This window comes from Macrobrachium nipponense, chromosome 4 (genome assembly GCF_015104395.2).
Source record: "Macrobrachium nipponense isolate FS-2020 chromosome 4, ASM1510439v2, whole genome shotgun sequence".
In the NCBI taxonomy this organism is placed as follows: domain Eukaryota; kingdom Metazoa; phylum Arthropoda; class Malacostraca; order Decapoda; family Palaemonidae; genus Macrobrachium; species Macrobrachium nipponense.
Genome location: NC_061100.1, coordinates 128,704,945 through 128,718,549, shown reverse-complemented (window position 1 = coordinate 128,718,549; position 13,605 = coordinate 128,704,945). Strand labels below are relative to the sequence as shown.

At 43.0% G+C, this 13,605-nt stretch overlaps 1 protein-coding gene across 1 annotated transcript in view; it reads right to left on the bottom strand.

The window, feature by feature from the left end:
- The window catches only part of LOC135211173 (uncharacterized), a 285,675-nt gene that overhangs the window by 212,628 nt on the left and 59,442 nt on the right, over positions 1–13,605 (bottom strand). Inside the window, exon 5 of the mRNA XM_064244376.1 lies at positions 2,466–2,595. Within this exon, the coding sequence (XP_064100446.1) occupies positions 2,466–2,595 (130 nt within the window). The remainder of the gene's footprint in view (positions 1–2,465; positions 2,596–13,605) is intronic.

Here is a 13,605-nt window from a genome sequence, read left to right as displayed (position 1 = left end):
AATGAAAACATACTTCTTTATGCAAAAACCACCACCGGGAGGGCTAGGATCATTCCAGGCCAAACTGGGCAAAATTAGATCAATTATTATACATAAAGGACTGACTACAGGGAAGACGAACAGCTTCCAAGTTTACGTTATTCGCCGTTAATACCGTTCGGAAATCCTTCAGATTTTCTCCACTTGTTGCCCTCAGCTATCACATCCAAGCAAAGACTGACATTACAATCATCGTGTGTTTCTACCTGAAAGCATTACTTCAGTAAGTTTCTTCCACTTTAAGCATTACTTCACGATGTGTTTCCAGTATCAGTGCACAGTCCCAAGCTTTGGCAGGTGAGAGATTACGAATTCATCCAAACGAAGACCATGATACTATCGGCTTACTCTTCAAGGCGTCCAATACTTCATTTTCCTCCAGCAGCAAATATCCAAGCAGCTCGACTTCGAGGTATCAAGCTTCATGCTACGAAAACTTGACGCCAGGAACATGCCGAAAGTAAAAGCATTTGCCCACATGACCTGGAAATCCCCCACACCCCCAGCAGTGAAGGGGAAAGTCTACTCCATCCTCATAATGATGTTACGTTGTATAAATCCACAGAAAACTCCGTTAAAATGGTAAATCCAAGGTATAATATTCAGATCGGACGCTCTGCTACCAAATGTTAGATAGGATACTTAAGAGACGTTTCCTATATAGTGGTTTATTTACGACTAAACATATACACAAAAGATATACAAAGGTGAGTTTCCATAAACACTGTAACTGCTCAACTACATAACAAGCTTGTTGAAGGTCTGAGCACTAATTACATTTAAAATACATTTTTAGCCGGAAACATATATAACAGCGGTATAGGTGATAATGAGGACCCCATAACTACTCCATATTTCTGTTTGTAAACTTGTCCCTCAAACGTGAAATAAGTGTCACTGACACATAATTTAATGACCATAGGATGGATTTTACAAACAGTACGCTCATATACAAAAGCAATAAAATATGTCACAGGAGGGTAGTAGAAGGAGCACTCATCAGAGAGATTAAAGTAATAGAAGGAAACAAAGGTTTTACCTCAGAAGATCCCTTAAGCCGAGCTTTGATATTAAAAGAAGCTAGAATTGACCCTTCTGACCTGGAGATTAGGTTTTCTGCCCAAAAGACTTTTGGTGACCACTCACTTACCACAAGAGTTAACCCCATTCACCTTCAGCTCAGGATATCAGAGCAACAAGAGGGGATTAGCAACTCTCAAGGAAACCAGAACAGCCATCATATAAATGACAGCTCAACGAGAAGAATTTCCAGAAGACTACTGGGCCTTGACCCAGGCTGACAACCTACACATCTCTTGAAAATGGGCCACAGATAGGGCCTGAAAGTACTCGAGTGTGGAGTAAAATAAAGCGTAAATACTCACAGTGATTTTGTGGGTTTCTTTTTCAAACATTTCATTGCTAATCACTACAATAATATCTAAATGCTTATTTCATATGTGGACAAGACAAACCCCAACAGGCTGTGCCAAGTTCACCAATGGCATGGAATTGAGCGTGTGCATATGTACGTCCCCTATGGACTTGATTGCATTTATAATTTGGTTTATAAAACAAAAAAAGAAGAAGATGCAGTAAATATATAAATGAGAATACTATAGCATAAAATATAAACAAAGTAGTGTAAGAGTGTGCATGTTACTGCATTAGCCTTTAATGTAAATATGCCTCAGTTCTTTCTTTCTCTCTCTTAGTACTGTACAACATATCCTTTAATGAATATGAATTACAGTACAGGCGGTCCCCGGGTTACGACGGGTGTTCCGTTCTTGAGATGCGTCGTAAGCTGGAACATCGCCAAAAATCCTAAGAAAACCTTACTTTTAATGCTTTGGGTGCATTGAAAACTATGTAAACTGCATTCTTATGGCATTTTGCATCAAAAAACCTTCAAATATTGATTATTTTGCATTTTTGGTGTCATATTTCATCTGCCAGATTAGCGTTGTAGGCATCGTAACCCTGGAACATGCGTCGTAACCCTGGAATATGCGTCATAACCCTGGAAATAACATCTATTGACAAGCGTCGTAACCTCGGAACGTCGTAAGCCGAGACTGTCGTAACCCGGGGACCGCCTGCATCATAAACATTTAATAAGAATTGTATCATAAACATAAAAATATAAGAAATTCATGATGCCATTGTAAATGCTGCTAACTCTGCCAGTCTTGTGCGAAATTTTAAATAATTTCAATAATGTTGTATTGGTATTTCTTCATAACTTCAAAACCATCAGAACTGCTAACCCCATTGCAAACTTGAAACACTGGGAATGGGAAATACCTGTACTACATGCTTGCCCAACATAATTCTACAATTCCACCACTCTAATACAGAACATTAAGCAAGTCTTAATTAAAAATACCTTTTTATGTAACCAATGATCAACAGGCAGAACTTACATGTGTTAAAATGCATACATGGGCCATGGCCGGAGTATCCTTCAAGCGATCAGGGAGCCAACAAAGGTCTGCTTTTGCAACAATTTCTAAATTTCCATAGTCTATGAACAGAACCTTTGCTTCCTGAGCTCTGTGGAGAGACATGCAATGTTAAAAAAAGATACTTTATACGTATATATGTATATAGTGTTCCCCACCGTATTTGCGGGGGACAGGTACCAGACCCCAGCGAATAGTTGAAACCCCTATAAAAAGACTTAAAACTGCCTATTTTGTTAGGTAAAACTCAAGAAAAACCCACTCAAAATGTTCATACATGGTTTTTCTAATAGTTTTATCACAAAAAGTGTATTTCATGATGAAATTTATTATAAAAAAAAAAAAGGAATTTCTGGACATTTCTCATAGAAAACTACCACAAATAGGCGAGTTTTCCACGAACAATGGGTAGTACGTATATGTTCCAGAGAGAAATCCGCAAATACGTGAGTCCCCGAACCCGGAGTCCACCGCACATATTCGCAATTTCTCTATGGACCATATCTACCCATTATTTGTAGGAAATTCACATATTCGAGGTATTTTATATGGGAAATAGTATTCACAAATTACTGTATTTTATATGAATTTTATGATTATACATGCACTGTTTACGATAAAACTATTTGAAAAAAAAACACAGGTACGTATAAGCATTTTTAGTGAATTTTTCTTGAGTTTGAACTAAGAAAATAGGCAGTTTTAAGCATTTTTATGAGGGGGGGGAGGGTTCTAAGTATTTGTGGATTCTTGCTATCTTCCGGGGGGTCCACTGTATGTATATATATTTACTCATACACACACATATATATATATATACTATATATTATATGTATAAACATAAATATAAGAACTCTAATCATAGTAGCAAAAACAGTTCACCTTCAAACAAAACTATTACATACTATTTAGCTTAAAAAAACTAGCAGAGAACAATGTGTACTACTAAAAGTGTACACAACACTGGTGTGTGGCAGTTGCTTGAAAGAAAGCATTTACTACATCCAAACCTGTTTTCACAAAATTCCAATGACAAACACATAACACTTCTAAAAAAAAGACAGAATATAGTTTAATAGAATAAATCAAAACTTGCTTAAGGATTGAGCCAGCTTGCTTGAATTAGCCAACGAAAATCCCATGAACACTGAATGACCTTTCAGCTCCATGTTTCCATAAGCTCTCGCTGGATACTTACCCAGCTTGAGATATCAGGAGCAATAAAAAATCACCAAGTGTATGGAACAACAGGCGAATGCTGCCTCTAATGAACTACAAAGGCCAAGACTATAAGTATGTAACAATACCAACTTACTATTAAAAGACTGAACTTAAGAGTAAGAATCAATATCTCTTCTTAATGAAAAATAACAGAACTGTAGTTTTGTACTCAAAAGTAATGGTACTAAGTAGTCACACTGCTTCTAAAAGGAAATGTAAGAAGTAACACCTGAATACCCTGGCCAGTCAACAGGTTCATTATGTCAACAGACATTGTATATATGTACTTGAAAAGCAGTCGTAAGTTTATCCAAGAAAATGGCAGGAAGAGTGCTACACTGAGTCAGAAGGCTAGAAAGGTGCTGTAATACTTGTTCATGGCTCAACCAACTCCATCCTTCAAAAATTTCATGCCCTTTAAGTTCCTTAACCCTCTCGCGCTTATGGGGCTTCCTATAGCGCTACCTGGTACGCAACTTATGCCATGGAGGGAAAAGTGGCGCTTACACGGAAAAGTTTCTTGGTAAAAATCGATACGTCCAAACTATAACTGATATACTCTTCTGGTTTGTTTTATGATGCCGGCAAATAATTGATTTTTTCCTAAAGCAATCAGAAAATCTTTGCAAGGCTTAGAAATAATAAAAAAAATCACAATTTTTAAAAGTAAACAGTATATTTCCTAACTATACAAACCTGAGGTCCTTTACATAAGGAATTACTTCTTTGTTGCTGGGAATTACGGCTGTTAAATTCTTGAACAATGTGGTTCACAGTAACTACCCTGTGGCATGCGGGTAGGCCCACCTACCTGGATGTAAACACACCACTTTGCCTTTCGGCCCAAGTTCAGATTGAGGGGTGGCACGAGTTGGGCATAAATGTAAAGGACCTCAGGTTTGTATAGTTAAGAAAAATACAATTTACTTTCAAAAATTGTGATTTGTTCCAACACGATAGCCAAACCCTCGGTCCTTTACATGAGGAAGACTCACTGATTGGTGGGAGGAATATGAGTGAGCCTCTAGAACTGACTGGAGTTCTGCACACCTGGGCTATTCCTCCTGGTCGTAAGAGCGAGAAGGAGTGCCCTGCCGCTGACAACTTGATCGGAGTACAGGAGCTGCATGATCAAGAGTCAAACTTCTGGGCCTTTTCAAAATGAGTGAGGGATAGTAATTCATCCGAAAATGGGCTGGGAATAATATTTAGAGTCGGAGGCATTAATGCAAAGTTCCAGGAAGGGTTTGCATTATTGCCAGTCTCCTTCCTCCCCTTGCTAGAGGAAGGAGCAGGATTGCTTCTATGATTCTGATAAGAAACAGAAAGGAAGCTCTGTGTGAGCTTACCGCATCAATCGCCCGACCAGCCAGTGTAAGTTCGAGTCCTATCCTCAACCCGAAGGAAGGGGAGTGGAAGGACGAGGTGGGGAAGGTGGAGAGACCAGTCACTCTCGCATCCTTCTTACCTTTAGAACTGCAGACCATAGGTGAGATGCATCTTGTCCTCTTGAAGGAGCCAGGTAAGTAAACACAACCTGCAAGCATCCACCACCGGTCCAAGGAAAGGAGGTTCCAAGGACCTGTGGCAGATCCGAAGGAAGAAAGATATAAATATGGTTGCAATGAGACCTCATCTACCTTCCTGTCCGACATATTTTTCGGTCATGAAATGCACCCATCCACTGGGCTATACAACTGCATAGAAGTCTCTCACAATCTCGTAAGACTCGGAGAAAGACGTGTTATCAGACACTTCTGCAATGGCAGTCCGCAGAGGATTGGGTACAGCAACACGCCAATAGCATAAAGTAATGACTGATCTGAATCAACCAATACAAAGTCCACAGGGTAGCTCATGACGGACTTGGACTCTTCTCAAAAGATGCCAACTGACTGCACTCAGTGCGCTATCATGCATCCGAGACGTAGTCACAACATGACACCTTCCTTTTGAAGGGTTATGCTGATAACAACCATACAAATCGTCTATCTTGTTCGCCACCGATGTTGGGAGATGAGATGATGTTTCTCTCATGGCATGCACACATCAGACAATATTCAATTGCCTTCTAGAGACCGAGGTCCCTGTGATGGAAAGACAGAAGTTTCTCATCAGTAGTTGAATCTCAACTAAGGAGAAACAATACTATATTACTAGTGAATGACTAAGGTGAATGTGGACCTAGGTTTTCACAATTGAATCGAGAGAAGTAAACTCTCAAGATTCTGATCATAGAAAAAGTCCCGTCGATAACACCAACCAGTGAAGATGGCTTTAAACCCTGTTGTTTTACAGAGGACTGAAAAAGCTAAACTGCTATTTCATTGCTGTTCGGTGAGAAAGTCAGAGATTGCAATGAAAGCGGAGTGTCTTTCAGTAATGAAAACACAGGGATTGTACTGCCAGAAGTACCGCTTCCCATGGGTTGGATCAGGAAGGACATTTCTATTTACTTTGGAAGCAGAGCTGGCAGGGCGGGGAACAGGAAACGCCTTCCGTTATTTATTTACAATTCGGGGTGAACAAAGAATAATTGCACACCTTACAAATTACGAAATGTATATTAGAAGACAAACTCAGATTGTCTGAAGAATATCATTCTGCGACATTGCAGCAGCAGGTGCGATGAAGTGGAAGACTAGGCTACAGACTTCTGTTACTGTGAGGTAAACAAAAAGATGATAACTAGTCTAGTGAGATATATCTCTGTCTGAAAATTCTCACAACGGCAAAATGCGATGCAGGAGAGATGGGCATACATGTATGTGAGAATTCCAGCCAACCAGAGACCTAAGTCTGTGATTGCCGGGGCAGAGATTCAAATCGGTAGTCAATCCTCGATGGAGGAAAAATAATACCATACCGAAATACAGTAGTGCCTCAGGATACAAAATTAATCCATTCCAAAGCACCTTTTGTAACTTGATTTTTTTGTATCTCAAACCACGTTTTACATGTAAATTGCCTAATTCGTTCCAAGCCCTACAAAAACACCACAGTAAATTTTATAATAAAGCTAAATTGACCAATAAACAATGAAATACAACCATTTGGACCATTCAATACATAACATAAACTATACTATACCTGTAAATAAAGTGTATTAGTGTACATGGTACAAGAAATACTGTACGTACATACGTAGTAAAATGTGAAACATGATATTGTTATGATACAATAAAGTTTCATACATACTTACCTGGCAGATATATACATAGCTAAGACTCCGTCGTCCCCGACAGAAATTCAAATTTCGCGCCACTCGCTACAGGTAGGTCAGGTGATCTACCGGCCTGCCCATGGCCCTGGGCGGCAGGACTAGGAACCATCCCCGTTTTCTATCATATTTTCTCTCTTCCACCTGTCTCCTGCGGGGAGGCTGGGTGGGCCTTTAATTGTATATATCTGCCAGGTAAGTATGTATGAAACTTTATTGTATCATAACAATATCATTTTCATACAATCAACTTACCTGTCAGATATATACATAGCTGATTGGCACCCTTCGGTGGAGGGTAAGAGACAGCTACTATATGGAATAGACAGGTAAACAACATATGTTGTAGGTATAAATAAAACCTTGGTTCCTACCTGATAGGTGGTAGACTTCGTGGGTGTTCGCCCAGTAGTCTGCATCACCTCAAGAAACTTTAGCGAGATATGTGATCTATGGCCAAGAGTTCTTGTGGGTCTGTCGATGGGGTCTTATCCACTTACTCGGCAGAGCCTAAAAGGACTTTGTCAATGGGTGCTGATCCACTTATATGACAATACACCTTATGAAGGAGCACACAACCAATCCCGACCACCTGATCCTAACCATATGTTAGAACTAAGGATTGTTACGAGTTATCCCCGAACTCGTCACAACAACCGTAACTCAAAAACCACTACGCACACATACATAATTTTCAAAAAAAAAATTATACTCAACTAATTGGATATGACAAGAATTCTCTTACTGAACAACATAGACGGCCGCCCGTGCGAGCCTAAGTCCTCCATTGTTCGAAGAGACTCTCGACCATATCCAAAAAAGAAGAACAGTATATACATTTAAGGATTGGTGTCGGCTCCCGTACCCAGAATCGTACCTGCCGATACGATAGGACCTAGAGAAAAACACTTCTCATACGTCACACGCACGTCTTTCAAGTAATGAGATGCAAATACTGAGTTGCATCTCCAATATGTCGTGTCTATTATGTTTTTAAGCGACATATTCTTATAAAACGAGAGAGACGTCGCAACCGCTCTTACTTCATGAGCTTTTACTCTCAGTAGTTGTAACTGTTCGTCAGGACAGACCTTATGAGCGTCCGTAATGACGTTTCTTACAAAGAACGCCAGAGCATTCTTGGACATCAGTCTCGTGGGGTCTTTTACCGCGCACCAAAGACCTTGTCTAGAGCCTCCCAACTGACGCTTTCTCTGAAGGTAGAACTTCAGTGCTCTAACAGGGCATAGAGACCTCTCTGCTTCTCTGCCTACGAGACTCGACATTCCTTTGACTTCGAATGACTTAGGCCAGGGATTCGTGGATTCTCGTTTTTAGCTAAAAACAGGGTCTTAAACGAGCAAATAGCCGAGTCTCCCTTGAATCCTACTTTATCCTGCAGAGCTTGTAATTCACTAATTCTCTTTGCCGTAGCTAAAGATACTAGGAATAGACATTTTCTAGTTATGTCTCTAAACGATGCCAGATGAGGAGGTTCGAATCTATCCGATGACAGATATTTGAGGACTACGTCCAGGTTCCAGTTCGGAGGTACTGTTTCCTTAGACTTTGAAGTCTCAAAAGATCTTATGAGATCGTGGAGATCTTTGTTATTTGCCAGATCTAATCCTCTGTTCCTGAATACAGCCGAGAGCATACTTCTGTATCCCTTTATTGTGGATACGGCTAGTGAGATTTTACTCTCAGGAATAGCAAGAAATCAGCAATTTCCGCTATAGAGGTAGAGGAGGAGGACAACTTCTTGGCTCTACACCACCTTCTAAATACCTCCCACTTCGACTGGTATACTTTCGTAGTGGAGGTTCTGCGTGCTCTCGCGATCGCGCTTGCCACTTCGCGAGAAAAGCCTCTCGCTCTGACAAGTCTTTCGATAGTCGAAAGGCAGTCAGAGCGAGAGCGGGGAGGTTTTGATGGTACCATCTTGAAGTGTGGTTGTCTGAGAAGATTCGTCCTTCTTGGTAGGGATCTTGGAAAGTCTACGATCCACTCTACCACCTCCGTGAACCAATCCTGGGCCGGCCAAAAGGGGGGCTATTAACGTCATCCTCGTCTCCTTTGACGCCACAAACTTTTTCATTACTAACCCAGGATTTTGAATGGGGGAAAAGCATAAACGTCTACTCGAGACCAATTTAGCAGGAAGGCGTCTACCATAAGTGCTCTTGGATCTTCCACGACCGAGCAAAACACTGGGAGCCTTTTTGAAATGAATGTTGCGAAGAGATCCACATGAGGAGTCCCCCCCACAGAGACCAGAGATTGAGACACACTCCCTCGTGTAGTGTCCATCTGTATGAAGGACCTGGTTCCTCCTGCTGAGCCTGTCCGCCCTCACATTCTTTACTCCCTGTACGAACCTTGTCAGTAGGGAGATGTTCCTGTGAGACGTCCAAAGTAATAGGTCTCTCGTCAGCTCGTAAAGGAACGAGGAGTGCGTCCCTCCCTGTTTCCGAATGTAGGCAGTGCGGTGGTGTTGTCCACATTTACTTGCACTACCTTGTTTAATACCAGAGGTTCTAGGCTCTTCAAAGCCAGATGTACGGCGAAGAGCTCTTTGCAGTTTATGTGCCAAGTCACCTGTGCTGGTTCCCAGGTGCCTGACACCTCTTCTGAGCCTAATGTCGCTCCCCAACCTCTCTCCGACGCGTCGGAGAACAACACTAGTCTGGGTTCTGTGTTCTTAGAGAGATCCCTTTGTTCTCTTCCAGAGGGAGCAACCACCATTGTAGGTGTGACTTTATCTCCATTGGAATGGGAAAAAACGTCCGACAGTTGTCCGGTTTCCAGCTCCAAGACCTCTTGAGGAAGAATTGAAGCGGACGTACATGTAGTCTTCCTAGAGGGAAGAATTGTTGTAGCGAGGAAAGCGTCCCCAGAAGGCTCAACCATTCCCTCGCTGACGTTTGTTCCTTCTCTAAGAGAGAGAGACTATTCGCAAACCTTTCGCGATTCTCTCTTGCGAAGGAAAAACTCGAAAACCCCGAGAATCCATCCGAATCCCCCCCAGATAGACTAGGTCTTGTCTGGGGGTCAGCTGAGACTTCTCGAGGTTCACGAGCAATCCCAACGCTTTGATCAAATCTAGAGTTAACATTAGGTCCTCCAAGCACTGTCTCTCTGATCTGGCCCTGATGAGCCAGTCGTCCAGATACAGAGAGATATTTACTCCTTTGAGGTGAAGAAACCTCGCCACATTCTTCATCAGGCTTGTGAAGACCTGAGGAGCTGTGGAGGCCGAAACACAAGGCTCTGAACTGAAAGATCCTTCCCCCGTCATGAAACGGAGGTACTTCTTCGATGAAGGGTGGATGGGAACATGAAAAGTAGGCGTCTTGGAGATCTAGAGACACCATCCAATCTCCTTATCGTAATGACGCTAGACTGAAGCAGAAGTCTCCATGGAGAACTTCTCCTTCTGAACAAATTTGTTCAGAGAGCTGACGTCCAGTACTGGTCTCCAGCCTCCCGAGGCTTTCGCCACTAGAAAAAAGGCGATTGTAAAACCCCGGGGAGTTTTGATCCAGTACTAGTTCTATCGCTCTCTTGTCCCACATTTGTTCCACCATCGATCGAAGAGTATCCCTCAGCACAGGGTCCTTGTACTTGGCTGATAGTTCCCTTGGTATCGACGTTAGGGGGGGAGTGTTCAGGAAAGGGATACGATATCCCTTCCTTATGATAGCCAATGAAGACGCGTCTGCGTTTATCAGTGTCCAGGCCTCCACGAATCCCAGGAGCCTGGCACCTACTGGTGCTTGGAGGAGAGATGTTTCATTTTCCCTTTTTAAAGGGACGAAAGGCAGACCTACCTCTCTTCTCCGGAGCCTTCCTTCTTGCGGAGGTCTGGAGGTCGGACCACCTCGAAAGGGCTGCATTGATGTACTAGGTCCTTTCTTGTCAGATGTCGAAACAGGTTTCTTCTTCCTAGCTGACTGCGTCAGAAGATCCTGAGTCGCCTTCTCAGTTAAAGAGTGAGCAACGTCCTTCACCAACTGAGAAGGGAACAAAAAGTCAGAAAGAGGCGAATACAGTAGAGCTGCCCTCTGAGCATGCGAGACTGCCTTTGTTAAGAAGGCGCCATACACTGTCCTTTTCTTTAAAAGACCTGCTCCAAATAATGAAGAGATTTCAAAAGATCCATCCTGTACCGCTTTGTCAATGCAAGACAAAATGCATAACAGGGCTTCAGGTTCGATTCCTTCCGAATCATGGGCTTTCTTGGCCATCACCCCAAGGGACCAATCTAAGAAGTTGAAGACTTCCAATACATGAAAGAGTCCCTTGAGGAGATGATCCAGGTTTCCGAAATACCCCACGTAATTCGTGCTGAATTGAGACTTTGTCGACGTGAAGCGTCAACCAAAGTCGAAAATCTGCCTCTGTTGTAGAAGGGAGAGCGATACCCATATTCTCTCCCGTCTTATACCATATGTGCCTCTTTTCCCAGCTAATCTTGCTGGAGGCATGCAAAAAGACTGTCCTGACTAAGTCTTTCTTAGACTTCATCCATGAGTCTAAGGCGTTTAATGCCCTCTTCATCGAGATGGTGGGTTTTCATTTTTAGAAAAGACGAAGGCTTCTTCGTCTTAGCACTGGAGAAGAGCGAGAGCGGAGAAGGAGGTGGAGCAGCAGGAGTCACTCGTCTCCATACTCCTCCAGAAGCAGGGTAGTCAAAACCTTATAGTTGGACAGACCCTCTCTTCCATGATATTCATCATCCGAGTTTTCCTCCAACTCGGGATCTATCTGAGACTCCATTCTCCTAATAGGAGAGGGGCTAAGGGAATGATACTCCTTCCTCTTTCCCGCTCTAAAAGACTTGGAAGGCGTCACAAGCTCCGGCTTCTCTTGAACTTTAGAAGACGCCTTGTATGACGCTTCCCGTTCTCTGAGCGTCCTGGCTGACGTCTCTTGCTGACGTCTTGATGACGCTTCGCGCCTGGAAGACGCTCCGCTCTCTAAAGGCGTCATACTTGGCGTCACATATTTGGACGGAGCGTCACGTCTAAGATCCGCTTTCAATGACGCTTCACTTCTAAAAGACGTCTTACGTTTCTCTGGCTTTACGAAACTCTCGTAAGCCCCCGTTCTAGCTCTCGAACTCGAAGCTTCGGTAAGACGTTTAGCAGTTTCACGTCTGTCTGACGCTTCTCTTTGAGCAGGTGAGAGAGGACGAGACTTCTTAATTGGAAGCGTCACGTCCTTCCGACGGGGCGCTAAAACTCCCACAAGAGATGACAGTTGTTCCTGGACTGCCATAATTATCTTTCTTTGACGCTTCTCCCCACGTCTAGTGCCATGACGCTTTCGTCATCACTCGGGGAAGAAGACTGAAGGGGTACTTCCGCGCAAGCGTCAGGTGACGCTGACGCCACCTTCGCTTTCTTAATAGCAGACGGAGCGTCATCTGAGAAGCGCTCTGGGCTCGAATCTATGTCAGGCTTCATATGACTCTTCAGCGGTCTCGACAAGTTCGACTCCTTCCACCCTCGTTTAGGTGAGGGAGAGGGAGAGGACGAGAAACACTCGCGAAAGACGCTTTTTCTATAGCGCCCTTGAGCCGCCTGCATGAAGCAGAGCTAGCTGAAGGGGACGTCTGACCGTTGGGGATTCCCCACGACCTCCTAAGGCTTTCGACTTTCCTTCTCCTCGGGCATGGGAGCTTGGAAGAGGTCTAGGCCTGGGAGCGTCGCAGGGACGATCAAACGCCCCCTCCACAACACTGGAGAACTCACTTCACTGAAATGTTCACTATCACTGCCTTACCTTTGGAGTCAGCCATCTTGGACTTCATGTCTCTAATAGTAGCTTTCAGATTGGCGATTTCCGATGCCGAATCCGAAAAAGCACTCTGAGAAGAGATATATAGGGAGAATCTACATCAGTAGGAATAGAATTTATCCGTGAAAGGCTCAATAGGCCTTGAACTCACACCTTTCAGTCGTCTAACTCTATCCCTCTCTAACTTCTTCAAATAAGAAGTCAAAGTCTTCCACTCTTCTGCATTCAATCCCTCGCATTCCTTACAAGTATTAATAGCAGAACACTGAACCCCCCTACATTTACGGCATACAGTGTGAGGATCAACCGAAGCCTTCGGTATCCTCACCCTGCAGCCTACATTCACACACATTCTCACACTCACATTAGAATCATACATACTGAGAAAAATCCAAAAGAGTTATTCCAAAAACAGTCCACAGTAGCGAATGCCAAAAACACGATCCAAATACGTCACCAAAAAAGCCGAAAAAACGTTGATCAAATGTTGAAAAATGAATCTAAGTCAGGAGGTAATAACAACAATGTTGTACCACCACCGGCGACAGAGAAAATATGATAGAAAACGGGATGGTTCCTAGTCCTGCCGCCCAGGGCAGGCCGGTAGATCACCTGACCTACCTGTAGCGAGTGGCGCGAAATTTGAATTTCTGTCGGGGACGACGGAGTCTTAGCTATGTATATATCTGACAGGTAAGTATGTATGAAATTTATCTTTCGGGTGAGGCAATCTCCGAAAGTGGCAACAGAGGAGGAGGACAAATGGCAGAAAACAAGAATACTTAACTTTACGAAACACATTAAAAAATGGCAGAAAACATTAACACTAAACTTTACGAAACACATTAACAAATGGCA